This window comes from Vipera ursinii, assembly GCF_947247035.1.
Source record: "Vipera ursinii genome assembly, chromosome: 1".
NCBI classification, from domain to species: Eukaryota; Metazoa; Chordata; class Lepidosauria; order Squamata; family Viperidae; genus Vipera; species Vipera ursinii.
Window position 1 is genome coordinate 191,751,513 of NC_139512.1, and position 17,627 is coordinate 191,769,139.

The 17,627-nt window shown below is 36.6% G+C and overlaps 1 protein-coding gene across 2 annotated transcripts in view; it reads right to left on the minus strand.

Moving 5' to 3' along the window:
• RUNX2 (RUNX family transcription factor 2) overlaps positions 1-17,627 on the minus strand; it is a 184,659-nt gene that overhangs the window by 112,484 nt on the left and 54,548 nt on the right. For both annotated transcript variants that reach the window (XM_083349950.1, XM_083349951.1), the window contains exons 4-5: positions 14,979-15,152; positions 301-462 (exon numbers count right to left, since the gene is read on the minus strand). In XM_083349950.1, coding sequence (XP_083206076.1) covers positions 301-462; positions 14,979-15,152 — 336 coding nt within the window. The remainder of the gene's footprint in view (positions 1-300; positions 463-14,978; positions 15,153-17,627) is intronic.

Consider the following 17,627-nt stretch of genomic DNA (forward strand, 5'->3'; position numbering starts at 1 on the left):
AAACTTAGGAAGGAGGGAGGGAAGGAAGGGAGGGAGGGAGGGAGATGAGGAGGAGCTGTTTATACAAATGAGGTAAAGTATTCCTGCTTTTAAAAATAGCATGGAACAGAGCATAGTAAAGCAACGAGACCCGAGACTTCAAGGATTCAAACCACTGCAAAGTGAGGAGGTTACCCCAACTCTTTTTAGTAATATGCACCTAAAAATAAATATATCTACTAAGTACACACGTACTAAGCTGTTCTTGGTTCTCCTAGCTTCCCTCTGAGATAACTAGTTTAATTCATACACAGTTTTTACCTGAGAGCCGTCTGGGCACATCGGTGATGGCAGGAAGCCCTGTACCTCGTGTGGAGGACAAGGGAGTTGTGGAATGAATGGATGGTGAAGTCATCTGGCTCAAATATGATGGGTAAGACTGGTCATAGGACCATGGAGGGGATGACTGTGCTTGTCTGGGGTCTAAAAACAAAACAAAAGAGAAAATAATTTAAAATGAAAGGCAGACAGGAACAGTTGGTGGAGACAGAAAGTCTAAGTATGATATGTAAGATGGGAACATGTGGGAAGAACTGCAGGCACTGGGTCTTTTTCTTCCCTTTTTACTATTCAGAACTGACAACATCAGGCTGACTCCTGAAACCTGAAACTAAGAAGCATTCATGTAAAATGAAGCCCAGTTTGATTTCAGTGTGGCTTTTGAGGACTGCAGCTGAAAGATATGTCCAATACAAGACTGATCAAATGCTTTCCAAAAGGAAGATTAACTTCCAGATTAGAATCTGGTGAAGGGATAAAGGAGATTTAATAGCTGATGTAAAAACCATTGTCAGTGATGAAGGTCCAGAAGTTAGGAACTCTGATATTAAGAATCTTCAAGGATATGGGAAATGGAAGAGGCACAACAGAAATAAATCTAAAATGAGAAGGGGCTACAGAATCGTGGATGATTTCATTTCAGAACTATGGTTATATTTTTCAGCTCTTTAGACTTTTATTATTCCAAGCTTTATCTGAAATAATTTATTACTTGTGAAACACATATTGGAATCCTAGATGTTGGAGATAACAGAAGCCAAAGTGGAACACATACACACAAACACTCACACACACACACACATAAATAAACATACATACCAGGAATTATCAAAATAGTACCCTAAAGAAAATTCTGAGGAACCCAACAGCATAATGAATACCATTCTACAATAATGACTGTATTTCTAATAGACACTTGGTGAACAATTTTCAGTTTGCCTTATGACACAAACTTGTCACGGGGCAAGATAATATATTAAAAAAGTATTTTTAAAAACTAGAACTAGTAACAGTTTAATATAATTTACACTGTTCCTAATCCAACCAAGTTTGTGTACTCTCTTTCTCTCCACTAACTTACATTTTTGAAGATTCCTTGACAGGCTTTCCTACTGCTGGAGAATGAAATAACTTTGCATTGAAAATGTGATTATATGAAGAACATTTAAATAAAACTCCTGTTATACTAGACATTTACATATAACTTTGCAAGGACAAGACCTCCTCTCTATCACCCCAGAATGTAAACCACAGAATGAGGGATGTAAGCTACAGAAAATCAGATCTGACTGAAAGAACTACCTAATTATAGGAGCAATGTGACAGTGGAACCAATACCTAGAGAGAGCTGGTGAGCTCTCCTTTACTGGATGGATTCAGAGCAGAAATTGTCCAACTATCAGGTGTTTGAGGGCTGTTCCAACTCTCAAAGATTCTAGCCATTGTTCCTTGGTCATTGTCCCTCTCCTTATTAAATCCCCTGCTACTAATTTTACAATCTGTTAGTGAAGATGTCATATTTCCTATTTCCTTCTGTATGTATGTGGTTTGGAAGGGATGGGAATTTAAACTAATTTCAAAAGAGAAATGCCAGTTTTAGGAACAGGCAGAAAATAAGATAGGAAATTAATTTATCCAATAGGAACAGTTGATCCATCTAGATCCAATGGTTCTTAAACTTGGATATATCCTGGGGTAATAGAGCAATTTGTATTTGCTTGTTTGTAATTTGAGAATGTAGTTGGGGACAGACACTTGTGTAAAACAAGAATATGTTGGGGAGGGGTATTACATTATCTGAGGCTTGGAAAAGGAATAATTGGGTCAAATAATTTAAGAATCACTGATCTAGGCTATAACCATGTAACTTGGTAGTTTGAGACTGAAGCCTTTTCTGAACTTACCAAAAGATGCTAGAAACCATGTTTGGAAACTTTTATCCAAGTGCTATGTTTGTCGTGTGAAAATAATACAGTGAGAAAGTCCTGTAAATTCTTTTAGTATTTGCACAGGATTATACACATCAGGAAGGCAGCACAATTACTTGTCAATTTATATTAAAAATGATATATTGCTTGTTGGTTTCTGACAAGTTACTTTGCTTTTCAATCCCACTTCACAGAATATTTTGATCTGAATCAAATAATATTTTGATCTGAATCAACTTTCATTTCCTGACTGGAAAAATAAGCTGGAAAAGAAGTTCCCTGTTAACAGTATTAAGCAATGCAGGACTGAAAACAAGAACTTGTTCATCCATGCAAGAGAAATTGTTTTCTGACTCTTCTGGGAGGATATTTGAGCAACAAACCATTATCTTTTCTGGAGCATTTCTATTTATAGAATAACTGTATGTTAATGTAATTTTACCACTGTTTTGCAAATAGAGGCCCATGTATAATAAATTAGCTGGCAGAAGAAAATTTTTCTATTATTCAGGAAATTTATATAATCACAAGAAAAATATTTTCTCTCCCTCTCTAACATCTTGTAGATTCAGCTTTTCCCCTTCCACTATTCAAACATGATTTGCTTGAAGAATTTTAGATAAAAGGTGGATGGATGGATGGATGGATGGATAACTTTATTGTACTTATTACACTTTAGGTGCTTCCTAAATGCAAAATATTTATTTTGTTTGCAATTTTAGGGATGAATGTCCTAACTATATTTCAATGCTAAGTAGCTGCTAATTAAATATAGTAAAATATATCAATACTATAATTCACTACTTAGCACATTATAAAAGATTTCAGAAAGAATTTGGCTGAGAAAAGTTTTGCTTAACAAAAGCAAACTGATTATTAGCAATAGGTTAGAGTAGATATCTAAAGAAAGTGCAATCTGATTTTTTTTCTTTTACATTCAAATTCCAGCAGAGTAGGTAGCATACAAATGCTAATAACAACTAAACTAACATAGACAGACAAGAGCTTAAAATCCAAAACTTTTCTAAATCAAGATACCAGTAAATGTTGCCAAGCTTAGGTCCAGCTAAACAATTGTTTTGGAGCTCCTGCAGCTCCACAGATAAGCTTTTAGCTGGACCTAAGCTTGACAACATTTATGTGTGTGTGTGTGTGTGTGTGTGTGTGTGTGTATGTATATATATATATATATATATATATGGTGTAGGCGCAACATTTCGACGGAACCCCATCCGTCATCATCAGGCTGGTGGCTTTAGCTTCCTTCTTCTGGGAGAAGCATGTGGCTGTTTGTTCCTCTTTTTTAAACTGCCAGAGGGGGTGTGCTCTGTGGGTGGAGGTGTGATGACGGATGGGATTCCGTCGAAATGTTGCGCCTACACCTTTAGTTATATATATATATATATATATATATATATATATATATATATATATATATATATATATATATATATGGATCCTTGGTTTTTCGGGTTTTTCCCCGCGTAGAACTAAACCCGAAAAACCAAGGAAAAACCCGAAAAACCAAGGATCCACATACAGGCACCCGCGAAAACCTCAGAAAACATATATATATATATATATATATATATATATATATAAAAAAAAATTACATGCACCTTTTCAAGAAAAACCACATTAGATGCTTATGGTATTTGTATTTAACTATCTGCATTAAAGCAGAGAAGAGGGTAAGGTACAAAAACCAATTATGAAAAAAGATGGCAGAGGTTTTAAGTATATATTTAAACATTTAAAAGATCTTAGAAAGAAAACAATGATACAAGCTACAACAGGTAAGACAAGAAACAAATGCTTTCAGCAACCAAGGTGCATATTTAGACTGAATCATAGAAATAATTATGTATGAGTGATTCAGAAGAAGGAAGAGGGGCAGTGATAGCAACCGAGGTCTAGGAAAAAGCAAAAGCATTTGCTTCGGAAATCTAGGCATTGCTGTGATAAACATCTCCTGAAATTAGGGAGAAGGAATAGTTTCAAGTCAAACCACAGATTTCATGATTCTTATCTCAGTTTCCTAATGTAAAACTCTTACTCCCCGTCCTGCACATAGCATTTAGCTGTTTCTTACACTGAATTGTGCTTCCCAGCCTATTAAAAAAATGTGAGCAAAATGATAATCCCATCCTCATTTTGTGAAATGTAACCTATTGTTTTAAACACATGTCAATATCAAAGAAAGCTATTTTTTTTAGTCTGTGGTGAACAATGAAATATGGTTATGCTTTCTGGAATATTATGCCAAGTAAAAATGAAACTACCTTTTGCATGGAAAGACTCCAGATCACATACAACTCTTTAGAATTAAAACAAATAATATTCATATTAGAATGAAATACAAATGGACAAATCCACATCATCTACATCTCTCTCTTTCAGTTAATTAACAGAAAAACTGCACATTGTCAGTGAGACTTTTATTGCATAATATCTATTATAAACCCTGCGCATTGCTTAAACCCTGAATGACTTTTTTAGGAGTCATTTTCTGGGGCTCTAGAATAATTCACCCCGGCTGACTCGCCCCAGCCAACTTGCTGCAGGACAACTTGCCGATAATATACAGGGAATCCCAAAACCTTTTAATAAGAAAGACCCTGGGTTTGCTTTAAGATATAATTTGTTTGGTGGTAGACAGATGCAAATGAAACATAACAATAGATCTCTCACCCATCCACCTGCCTATGACATGCCTTCACTCTAAAAGATTGGCAAAAGGGAAGAAATAAGTTGAGCGAATCACTAACTCATATTTGTTAAAAAGATGGTTTTGTGAAGCTATTTCAAAGTGGTTACTAATACTTGCCCTTCTGTAGGAGTAAGATGAAAGTGCCTCCTCTACTCCAAGTCATTTAGAGTAAGGTCTGGGAATGCAGAGATTAAAAGGTACCCAGGGAAAGCACTAGATATGTTGAGAGCATATTATGGAAAATCTCACAAATCAGCTACTCTAGTGGGCATTGCCAGTCACTAAGAACACAATCAAAACCTTGCCAGAAAGACCAGTGGTAAAGGCATGGTCCATGACAGCTAGATGGGAACGTCCCTTAAGGGCAGTTAACATATATTGCTGAGAACTATCATCCATGACCATGTCATGGTCATTTTCAGGCGTATTAGCCACATTTCTTTAAAAAAAATACTAGCTGCAGGTTTCAGCTACTAGCTTCAGTAATCTTTTAAAAGAGAAACATAAGGAAGGAAGGAAGGAAGGAAGGAAGGAAGGAAGGAAGGAAGGAAGGAAGGAAGGAAGGAAATAGATTGACATGTAAAAGGCTTCATATCAACCTAAAGTCAAAAAATTTCCCTGAAAGAACATAAAATCTCCCTGTCCATAGCTAAAAATAATGCCTTAATGAAATGAGGAGGTACAGACAGGCCCAATATACCAAAACACAAATAAAAACACCAAGATGTATTATAAAAATATATTCAATCAGAAGCAGATCTAAAGTGCATTGTATTGCAAAATTCAGCAAGGAAAACATGCCAGCCATGAACTAAGTGGAGATATTAAAAGGAGGCTTCCTATATTTCCTACGGAAAGTTAACATAACAAAACCATAATTTACAAAGATTATTTCTTTATAAAAAAAACCTCACTGGTAGACCACTAAACTTAAAGAAATAAGACCAGGTTTTACTGAACCCCAAATATTTGTTGCCAATGTTACAATGGAAAATAGTTAACAAACTGAAATGTATTTCCATTGTAAAGCATTGCCATAAAGTTTTGTTACTTTTCCAGAGGCCATAGCTGCTGCAATCTTTCACACTTCCTTCTCTAGCCATTCATCTAAAAAGTTATAAGAAGCATCTCTTGCAGCAGGAAAGGACAGTTACTGACTATAATACATAAATACAAAATGTTAAAACCCATTAAGAAGTTAGCTTTGGAAAAGAAGTAAAAAATGATAGGATTGGCCAAAAAATTCCCCCAGGCAGAACTGGGGGAAGGAGCTTACTTAATCTACAAAACTAAGATCTAGATTGGACAGCAGAGGGAGTGTCATAGCTATCCATAGGAAAAGTACCTTTTTGAACAGGAACCTACCGTACCTAGCTGACAGTGTTAACCATTTTTTCCTAGGTCAGCAAAATAGAGCAGTGGTTTACTTAGCATACAAGTCACACAACTATTTAGCAATTTACAATCACCAATACTGAATATGATACCAAGTCTCTTAAGTACTCATACATTTTGACTGTTCAAAAATGCATCTTAATAGATTTGATGTCCTTATTTTTATTCTTTCTACTCTGGGTATTAACTAAGCAGCATGAAGATCCTGTGTATATTCTAAAAATAATTATATCTATTAATAGAATCATCCAACAGCAAGTATACATTTATAGTATATGCTACTTTTGACAAACTCATATTACAAGCTCATAATCACACCTAAACCTACTTATTTGATTCACAATTATGTTTGTTCATATACTATTTCTCTCAGACATTTTTCTAAAATATAAAATTATTATATGCACAACTGACATATTTTTCTAATCTGCATATTTTCCATGTGCTGGTTGACCAGCTAAGTATTCAGTGTAAATATGCTATTAGGAAATAAGAGATACCACAGAAAGACAATAAAGAGTATGCATTGCTGAGGTACATTTGCATGACACTATTCTTGAAACCAGCATAATGTGATTACTTATGATTACATTTTGAAAATGGACTTCTAAGACCATGAAACAATTTGAACTGATAATAAGCACAACTTCCACCTCAAGGAGACTGAGAAGAGAAAACAAATCCATCAGCAGACTTAAAGCTAACTTAAAGATCATCTCCAAAAAACAAAACCCAAACTTATTCTAATCCTAACTGAAAAAGTTAATACAACCAGATTATTACCACAATGAAAATAAACATTCAATTATACTATCTACAACTTCTTCATGGAGATAGCATCATTTCCACTGACCAAAATTTTACAGTATTGAATGTTTAACTTCCTCCTATCTCAATAATTTACAATTATATTTTAGAAAAGTATCAGTTTAAAAACAGATTCTAAAATATTGCAAAAATTATCTGTTTAAATATATTGTACGAACTTTACAAGTATAGCAGTTATTGGGGTGGGAATGCAGCAAACACATATTTTATATATGTTCTAAATTTTATTTGGATCTATGTTTTCTTAAGAAAAAATATCTGCTTATTGAGTGTTTTGTATCTGAATGATAATTTATTATGTCTTCAGTTAAATCTGGTAATTTATGTACATGCTGCATGTTTGCATTTCCTTAATATGCCTTAGATTTAAATCAGCAGATATAAATACGGTAAATTGTATGCATGCACACATACACGTATGCAAGAAAGACAGTCAGCACCCACTAAAGAGTATATGGGAGAAGTACAAAGGCACAAAGGAGAGAATATAAAATGTATACAGTAATCTCAGAGAACATAATATATAAATCCTAAAAAAAGAAAATTAAATGCAATATTTAAATCAGCATTTATTTCTCTGATAAGAATATGCAGTTTCACTTGAGATTAAATAGTATCTATGCTTATACTTATAATGAATCAATGACAAGTTTTCCTAACATGCCAACAATGCATTTCATAACAAGATCAACCCGTGATTCACTAGCTGTGATTGGTTGACTACTAGGATTTTGAAAAAGCCTCTTGGTTTTGCTTCCTGTCTGAGAATGCAAAAATTTGGGATTTGTCAGGCATTTTTCAAGCCACAATAATTCTCTGCTGGGCTGCATTCAGGTTTTGAAGGTATGTCAAATATAAATATGCAGATATATGTGTAATAACATGCATCATCATTTTAGCAGTAATATACATAGAAATAAGTCTCTTTGTTTTCAGTCGGCCTTATTCCAAGTGTACACATCTAGTACACATCTAGCTTTCATTCGTAAGATGCCAGGTTTCAGGGTCAATTGTAAAACTTTAATGTCAGTTTAGAAGCTTGGGAGATCCAGAGTTCTAGTCCTGCCTTAGGGTGACCTTCACAGGGAACTCCAGATCTTTAGAAAATGGTTGTAAACCAATGTTTCACTACATGTTTTCCATTTATATCATGCATGAGCACTGTACTACCTTTAAAAATTGCATGGAACCATCCCTATACTAGTAAGAAAGGGGGTCCTCCCACCCTTCTACAAAGCTAAACAGTTGAGAACTTATTATAAAGATAAAAAAAGGTTTGATTTTGGTAGTTTGGCACTCTCATGACAGAGAAGTACAAAACTATCCTGGGTGGGGAAGAATATTTTAAGCTGACTGCAGATAATTTTATTGAAAGTAGTACTTCTATTATACTATAAAGTGAAGTATTTATTTTATTTTCTACAAGTAAATCGCATTCAGTACCTAACAGTGCATTGTGTTCAGTCTGCTCAGGTTCTTCCTTTCTGATTGCCCCTTCCACTGAGCTTTCAGCACGGAACATTTTAGAATAGTCTGTGTCACAAAAAACACAGTCAGAACTAAAATACAAACTTTGGAGCATAGCAAAAATCACCACTATCCCAGAAAGCCAATGAGTATTTCAACAGAGAATAAGAATTCTTTACAGTACAAATTGCTCTCTTTTGCCAAGTAGCATGACCTCTGTCGTCTCATTTGGATGGGATTTATTTACTGCTACTGTTCAGCTAGCCTGAACTGATAATTCCGAGGGTTACTTTTTTTAATACCATTCATATAAACAGCTATTGTTTATAAGATTTTAATGTACTGCTGTTGATCTAGAATAAAATGTAGCATGCTGCTAACCACAGCCTAGCAGGAGATTTTCTACCATATATATATATTGCATATATTACACTGCAAAACTTGTAAGACATTAACTTCATGATATGAAACAATCACCACTTGAAGTCAAGAAACTTGTTCTCATTTTTAATGTTGTTAACAATCAACCAAACAAACAAACAAGCCTAGTAAGAATAAAACCTACTAAGAATAAACTATGTACTGTATTCATAGCTAAGTATGTGCAGGTATTTAGACTAGGATACTAAAATTTGCACCTTTCAGCATTTAAATAATTCATAAAACCTTTTACAGAATCCCTCATCAAAATCTCTGGATATATGTGTTGTCATGGTTTATGAGTTGGCTACAAGATAGGAAAACAAGTATAAGAATTAATGAGCAATTTTCACCTTGAAGTGATATGTAAAAGTGGGGTTCATCTCTGATCAATATTGGAGCGATTCCTTAAAAAATGATTTACAGTATATCAATGGCCAAAATTGTAAATAATCAATAGCACGGTAAAGATGGTCAGTGGTAAGCTGCAAATTATGTATTATTTAATGTTGTTGTTGTTGTTAGCTGCGAAGTCGTGTCCGACCCATCGCGACCCTATGGACAACATTCCTCCAGGCCTTCCTGTCTTCTACCATCTTCTGGAGTCCATTTAAGCTCACACCTACTGCTTCAGTGACTCCATCCAGCCACCTCATTCTCTGTCGTCCCCTTCTTCTATTGCCCTTGATCTTTCCCAGCATTAGGCTCTTCTCCAGTGAGTCCTTCCTTCTCATTAGGTGGCCAAAGTATTTGAGTTTTAGCTTCAGGATCTGGCCTTCTAAAGAGCAGTTAGGATTGATCTCCTCTAGGACTGACCGGTTTGATCGCCTTGCAGTCCAAGGGACTCGCAGGAGTCTTCTCCAGCACCATAGTTCAAAGGCCTCAATTCTTTGGCGCTCAGCCTTTCTTATGGTCCAACTTTCACTGCCATACATTGCAACTGGGAAGACCATAGCCTTGACTATACGCACTTTTGTTGACAGGGTGATGTCTCTGCTTTTTAGTGTGCTGTCTAGATTTGCCATGGCTTTCCTCCCCAGGAGCAAGCGTCTTTTAATTTCTTGGCTACAGTCCCCATCTGCAGTGATCTTGGAGCCCAGGAAAATAAAATCTGTCACTACCTCCATTTCTTCCCCATCTATTTGCCAAGAATTGAGAGGGCCAGATGCCATGATCTTGGTTTTCTTAATGTTAAGTTTCAACCCAAGTTTTGCACTCTCCTTCTTCACCCGCAACAAGAGGCTCTTTAGTTCTTCTTCACTTTCTGCCATTAGAGTGGTATCATCTGCGTATCTTAGGTTGTTGATATTTCTTCCGGCAATCTTAATTCCAACTTTTGATTCATCTAGCCCTGCCTTTCTCATGATGTGCTGTGCATATAAGTTAAATAGGCAGGGCGACAGTATACAGCCTTGCCGGACTTCTTTCCCAATTTTGAACCAATCAGTGGTTCCGTGTCCAGTTCTCACTGTTGCTTCTTGACCCGCATATAGGTTTCTCAAGAGACAAATAAGATGGTCTGGTACTCCCATCTCTTTAAGAACTTGCCACAGTTTGTTATGATCCACACAATCAAAGGCTTTAGCATAGTCAATGAAGCAGAAGTAGATGTTTTTCTGGAACTCCCTAGCTTTTTCCATGATCCAGCGTATGTTGGCAATTTGATCTCTAGTTCCTCTGCCTCTTCGAAATCCTGCCTGTACTTCTGGTAGTTCTCGATCCACATACTGCTGAAGTCTAGCTTGTAGGATTTTAAGCATGACTTTACTAGCATGAGAAATGAGTGCAATGGTGCGATAGTTTGAACATTCTTTGGCACTGCCTTTCTTTGGAATTGGAATGTAAACTGATCTTTTCCAATCCTGTGGCCACTGTTGAGTTTTCCAAATTTGCTGGCAAATTGAGTGTAGCACTTTTACTGCACTGTCTTTTAAGATTTTGAATAGCTCAGCTGGAATACTGTCACCTCCACTAGCTTTGTTGTTGCTCAGCTTTTCTAAGGCCCACTTCACCTCACATTCTAGGATGTCTGGCTCGAGGTCAGTGACCACCTCATTGTGATTATCTGGGACATTAAGCTCATTCTTGTATAGTTCTTCTGTGTAATTTTGCCACCTCTTCTTAATCTCTTCTGCCTCTGTTAGGTCCCTGCCATTTTGGTCCTTTATCATGCCCATTTTTGCATGAAACATTCCCTTCATCTCTCCAATTTTCTTGAAAAGATCTCTGGTCCTCCCTATTCTATTGTTTTCTTCTATTTCTTTGCACTGTTCATTTAAGAAGGCATTCTTATCTCTTCTAGCTATTCTCTGGAATTCTGCATTCAATTGGGCATATCTATGTTTTTCTCCCTTGCCTTTCGCTTCCCTCCTTTCCTCAGCTATTTGCAAAGCTTCCTCAGACAGCCATTTTGCTTTCTTGCATTTCTTTTTCTTTGGGATGGTTTTGGTTGCTACCTGTTGTACAATGTCGCGAACCTCTGTCCATAGTTCTTCAGGCACTCTGTCTATCAGATCTAATTCCTTAAATCTATTTGTCACCTCTACTGTATATTCAACAGGGATATGATTTAATTCATACCTGAGTGGCCTAGTGCTTTTCCCTACTTTCTTCAGTTTAAGCCTAAACTTTGCAAGGAGAAGCTCATGGTCTGAGCCACAGTCAGCTCCTGGTCTTGTTTTTACCGACTGTATAGAGCTTCTCCATCTTTGGCTGCAGAGCATATAGTCAATCTGATTTCTGTGTTGACCGTCTGGTGATGTCCATGTGTAGAGCCGTCTCTTGGGTTGTTGGAAAAGAGTGTTTGCTATGACCATCGTATTCTCTTGACAAAATTCTATCAGCCTGTGCCCTGCTTCATTTTGTACTCCAAGGCCAAACTTGCCTGTTATTCCAGTTATCTTTTGGCTTCCTACTTTAGCATTCCAATCCCCCATGATGATAAGGACATCATTTTTTGGTGTTACTTCTATAAGGTGCTGTAGGGCTTCATAGAACCGGTCAATTTCATCCTCTTCAGCACTGGTGGTTGGGGCATAGACCTGGACTACTGTGATATTGAATGGTTTGCCTTGGATTCGAACTGAGATCATTCTGTCATTTTGAGGATTGTATCCCAGTATTGATTTTCCTACTCTTTTATTGACTATGAAGGCTACTCCATTTCTTCTGAGGGATTCTTGCCCGCAGTAGTATACCTGATGGTCATCTGAATTAAATTCACCCATTCCTGTCCATTTTAGTTCGCTGATACCTAAGATGTCGATGTTCAGTCTTGTCATCTCTTGTTTGACCACGTCCAGCTTTCCTTGATTCATGGATCTTACATTCCAGGTTCCTATGGAGAAAAACTTTTTACAGCATCGGACTTTCCTTTCACCACCAGACATATCCACAGCTGAGCGTCCTTTCGGCTTTGGCCCAGTCGCTTCATTCTTTCTGGCGCTACTAGTACTAGCCCTCTGCTCTTCCCCAGTAGCATATTGGACGCCTTCCGACCTGAGGGGCTCATCTTCCAGCGTCATATCGTTTTGCCTTTTGGTACTGTCCATAGGGTTTTCATGGCAAAGATACTGGAGTGGGTTGCCATTTCCTTCTCCAGTGGATCACGTTTTGTCAGAACTCTCAGCTATGACCTGTCCGTCTTGGGTGGCCCTGCACGGCATAGCTCATAGCTTCATTGAATTACGCAAGCCCCTTCGCCACGACAAGGCAGTAATCCATGAAGGGGATTATTTAATGCAAGCAAGTGGAAAATAATGTATATGAATTTTAAAAACTCAAACTTCACACATACATTAGTAGGATAAAAACTGGTAATTAACTTGTCAGGAAGGGAATCTTAAAGATGAAAAGCTCCATGATACGTTCGCCTAGTTTGTGACTCTGCTACAATGGTGCATTCCATGTCTGGAGTCCTTAGGATGGAAATTGCTGGAAAACGTGCAGAAAAAGAACTGCTAAAGCAGCTAAGGATCTAGAGTAGCTTTCCTGGAAAACTGGGTTGTTGTTTTTTTTTAAGTTGTAAGTGAAGATAGGTAAGGGAAGACTTGCTAGAAGGATATGAATATAGTAACAGAAAATAGGGACACAGAGAAATTTTTCTTCCTTTCTCCCTGTTAAACTTCAGAAATATCCTCTGTGATTAGATGGAAAGGATATAAAAGGATATACTTCTTTCCTCAAAACCACGCTGTACTGTGGACCAATGGCATGAAATGGGGTGAGGAACAGCAATTTAGTGCTTTATAAGGGGGCTGATGAATATATGGAGAACTGGTCTCTTACCGATCACCAGTTTGGATGACTGTAAACTACCTTTTGAAGCACACTGTTTAAACGCCAGGTTCTAAGACGCAAAAGTGGAAGAGGACAACTATTCTCCTATACCTGCATCTGGTTGGTCACTATGTGAGGCACAATAGTGGAGTAGAAGAATTTTTAGGCTCATCCAGTAGAACTCTTATATTCCTAAATAAGGAAGAAATGCACAGAACAGGCGTGGAATAGTTGAATGTAAGCAACTTTTTAATACAACAACTCTTGAAGCTGGTTAAACTGAAATTTATTCTAGATGATACTGGAGTATGTTGAGTCCAGAGACATACAGATTCTAGAAGGACTTCAATCTGTTGTAAATGGGGAGGTGATCTCCTGAAAGAATCAGGTTTATGATTTAAAAATGCCCCAAGGATGTTGGGTACACACTTACAGATCACACTGTAAACCTGCAAGGGCTACATCATTTTTAATTTTTAATTCTAATTAGAATTCAAGGCATCAGTGACACAAAGGCTTAGAATTCTTTGATGATCAAAATCTGGTGGAGATCTATCATCTCTATCTCTCTACATAAATACACCCAAACACAGACACATATTTTAAAAAATGAGGTATCCAGGTTATGGCAACTCTAGTTAAAATGTATGTGCTCACTACAGAATGCCATGAGGTAGTTGTAGGAGAATAATGTTGGGGAAACCAAACATGCAAATTCCACCCGACACTATAAATGAGTGCCCTACAAATAAGTAATATATGAATAGACTACAGTGAAAATTGATTGCCTGGGGTCCAGACAGCCTTCAAACTTCTTCAAAGAAAGTATGTTTTCAGAACTTCAATTGACTAGATCTGCAAACAGATGCAAGTTACAAAAAAGGGAACTTTTTCTAAAGTTCTAAAACTTATATTTCATAAGTTAGCTGTGCAGTGTAGACAATCTAGTTTGGCTCTATTCAATAAGCTGCTTATAATTAAATGGAAGACAGTGAAAATTGTCATTTATGTGCATGTGAAGTTTAAATAACTATTTATTAAGTTTATTTCTTTTTCTTTAATGAACCATCTTTTTTTTTTAGAATTTCCTTACTTCTCCGTACATAGTATTTTACACAATGAAATCCATTTTGGCTAGCAAACTGAAGAAATGTCTGTAACTTTAAGTGCTGGCTAATTCATAATTATGGTTTATAATTTGATATTGGAATAATTTTATTTATTTATTAAATTTATATGATACCTATCTTACTTGTCCAAAGTGATTCTTGGCATTGTACTTTGGATACATGTGTTAAGGTAATATTTGAGGGAAATTACTATGCTATGCAAGTTATCCTAAATAAATATAACCCACTGGAATAGTCAAACATATTTTATCAATACATGAAAGTGATCCCAAGGATGAACATTTTTTTCAGATTTTATTGTAAGGCCTTTTAATTTTGAATTCTAATCAGAAAGAATAATCTAAAAGGTCCCAGTAATCAATACTACAAAAATAAAAGCTAACCCAGGTAATTTACATTTGTTTATGCTTTTATTTGGCAACATCCTTCTCCAGTTTGAAGCAACAGAAGACCTACAATCATTGATTACCATGGTCCATACAAGCCCATGGCTCTGTCTCTTACCTGTAATCTGACTCTGTCCTTGTGGATTAAAAGGGCTTGGTGCAGAGTTCAAGGGGGGCCGTGGGCTCTGAGTCGGGACCCCTACTCTCATACTGGAATGAGGAATGCGCCCTAAATCACTGAGACGCTCAGAGAACAAACTAGGTTTAGAGTCATCAAGCTTCTGTCTGTGCCCTGGAAACAGCAAATCATAAAATAAAAGGGTGGTTAGCATGACAAGTACTATTAAAGTGCTTTATTTATTATTGCGAGACCAAAGAAAATTCAGATTCAATCTGCAGCTGGTGCAGGGAGCAAAGTATGGGTTACTTCACTCACTATAGAATTGGTACAAGGAAGGCACTTGTATTGCTATCCAGGCATAGGACAAATCACTGCAGTTTTTATAGCAATTTATATCAGAACAATACAACTAATTGTTTCAAAGCAGGAATTTTATAAAATGTAAAACTTTTCTTCAATTTGCCACTTTGGATGCAACTATTATGTCCTGGCTATGGAGCATCTGTAGAAAGGCACCAGCTAATAAAGAGGCATGAGAAAAATTGGGTAAATTACCGTATTCCACAGAGATACAGACTGACAGAAAGACAGAGAATTCCCAATTTGCTTAAAACATGTGGTGTTTAAAAATGAGTAAATATAATTTTATAATAATTATTTATCTAGGCCTTTTGAAGGAGAAGGAGAAGATGTGCATTGCTGAGGGGAGAATTTTAAAACCTGTCACTTATTATAGTCAGAGGTGTCTGTGGAAGCTCAGTCTGCATGATTAAAGTCTTGCCCCCTTTTGTATGTGCATATTACACTGAACACACATTAGAAAAGGACAAGACTTTGATTGGATAGTCATGGTTGCCATCTTGACTCTTATTTAATCTCATCTGTGGATTATCCTGAATATAGCTGTTAGTCTCCATATGTCCTCTCAGCCTCATGTTGACTTTTAGTTTTCTGCTGTTGATTCTCCTCATTCCTGTTTCCATGTCCATGTAAATAAAATAGTCACTATCTATGACAGTTCAAAATTACGTTCATGGGAGACTTCTTCCAAATTATTGTGTGTAAGACTCATTTCTCTTTTATCCATTACTACATGGCAAAATACATTTAATATTTCGCTCTTAGAATTCATTGTCATCACCATCTGTACTGAGGCTGCCTTCCATGCATGTGGTAAACTGAGCTGCAATTGATACTTTTCTACCAGGTTATTTTCTATTTTCTCCTGGATGTGCTAAAATAACATTTTAGCTTTTATTTTTGTTTTGGAATAGTTGTTGAACACCATACTAATATATGAAATTTAAGAAGTGTCAAATCAGATGTTCAACAACATGTTATAATTTATTCTCAACTGATGCAGGGATTCTTCTATTAAGGGTTCCCGCCAATTAGGAACCAGTAGTTACATTCTTACTCAACTCTGAGTTCCCCCTCTGCCCTTGCACACTGTTTTTTTCTTTCCAACAGAAATCCAACCGTTTGTAAATATTCATCATATTTAATTGTAACTGGGTTTTGGGGCGAGGTTGAGGAAGCCTGCCTCTTGAGGTTTTTTTAAGTGTATTTTGGCAGATATCAGGTTGTTCTTTGTGCTCCTTCATAAAAAATCTTATTTTGCTGCATTTTTATTGGCACTTGCTACTTGAAATCACTTTTAGCAAAAGACTTCACTGAACTAAAAGTCTACCAGGTTCTCAATGCCCTTGATTCTCCCCTGAGTACCTAAACTAAAGAATGATTTTACTATAGACCTTTTATAACTTCATTTCCTGAATCATCAATTAAGCAATGCTGCAAAAAAAACAAGTAGTCCTTGCTTACCGACTGCTTGTTCAAGTTATGACAATATTGAAAAAGGAGATTGACCACTAGTCCTTGAATTTGCGGCCACTGCACCGTCCCAACAATCCCATAACTGCAATTTGGGTGCTTGGCAACCAGCACACATTTATCATGGTCACATCATTCTGAGATCACATAATCACCATTTGAGGCCTTCACAGCCAGCAGTCAATGAGGAAACTGGTAGGAAGTCACAAGTTGTGGTCACATAACATTGTTCCTAATGACTGTGGGTGATATTTTCATGACCACAGCCAGTACTGATATTGTAAGTCAGGCATGATAACATGATCTTTCACTTTATGACTAAGCATTGCTTAGCAAATGAGTTGCCAGTCACAATTGTGGTCAGTAAGTGAGGACTACACACACTACAATATTAGCAAGACTGCTAGTACTACTTGTATGAAAAATTACTAATTTTTAAATACTTTTTAAAAATGCATTACCAATAGGAAAACTACTATAAGTCGATTTACGAATGTAATCAAGCATGAGTAATGGTAACTATAATTTTCTGCAACTGCAAAGCACTTCCGTTAGGTAATACCTTGCTAAGAAACGAGATAACAATTTAACAAGCATCAAAGATGGAGAATGTCTGGTTCAACAAACATCTCAGCTGGATACTAACCACAAAACTGCAATTGTTGAATAGCCCTAGAACATGCTGCATGGAATTTAGTTATTAAAACTAAACATTGTTCAAATACGAATGTGTATTCTATGCAAAAAAACAAAATAAAACCCTAATTTAGCTTGTCAGCAATCTTCCTGCCCCATTACACCATGTGATTTTGT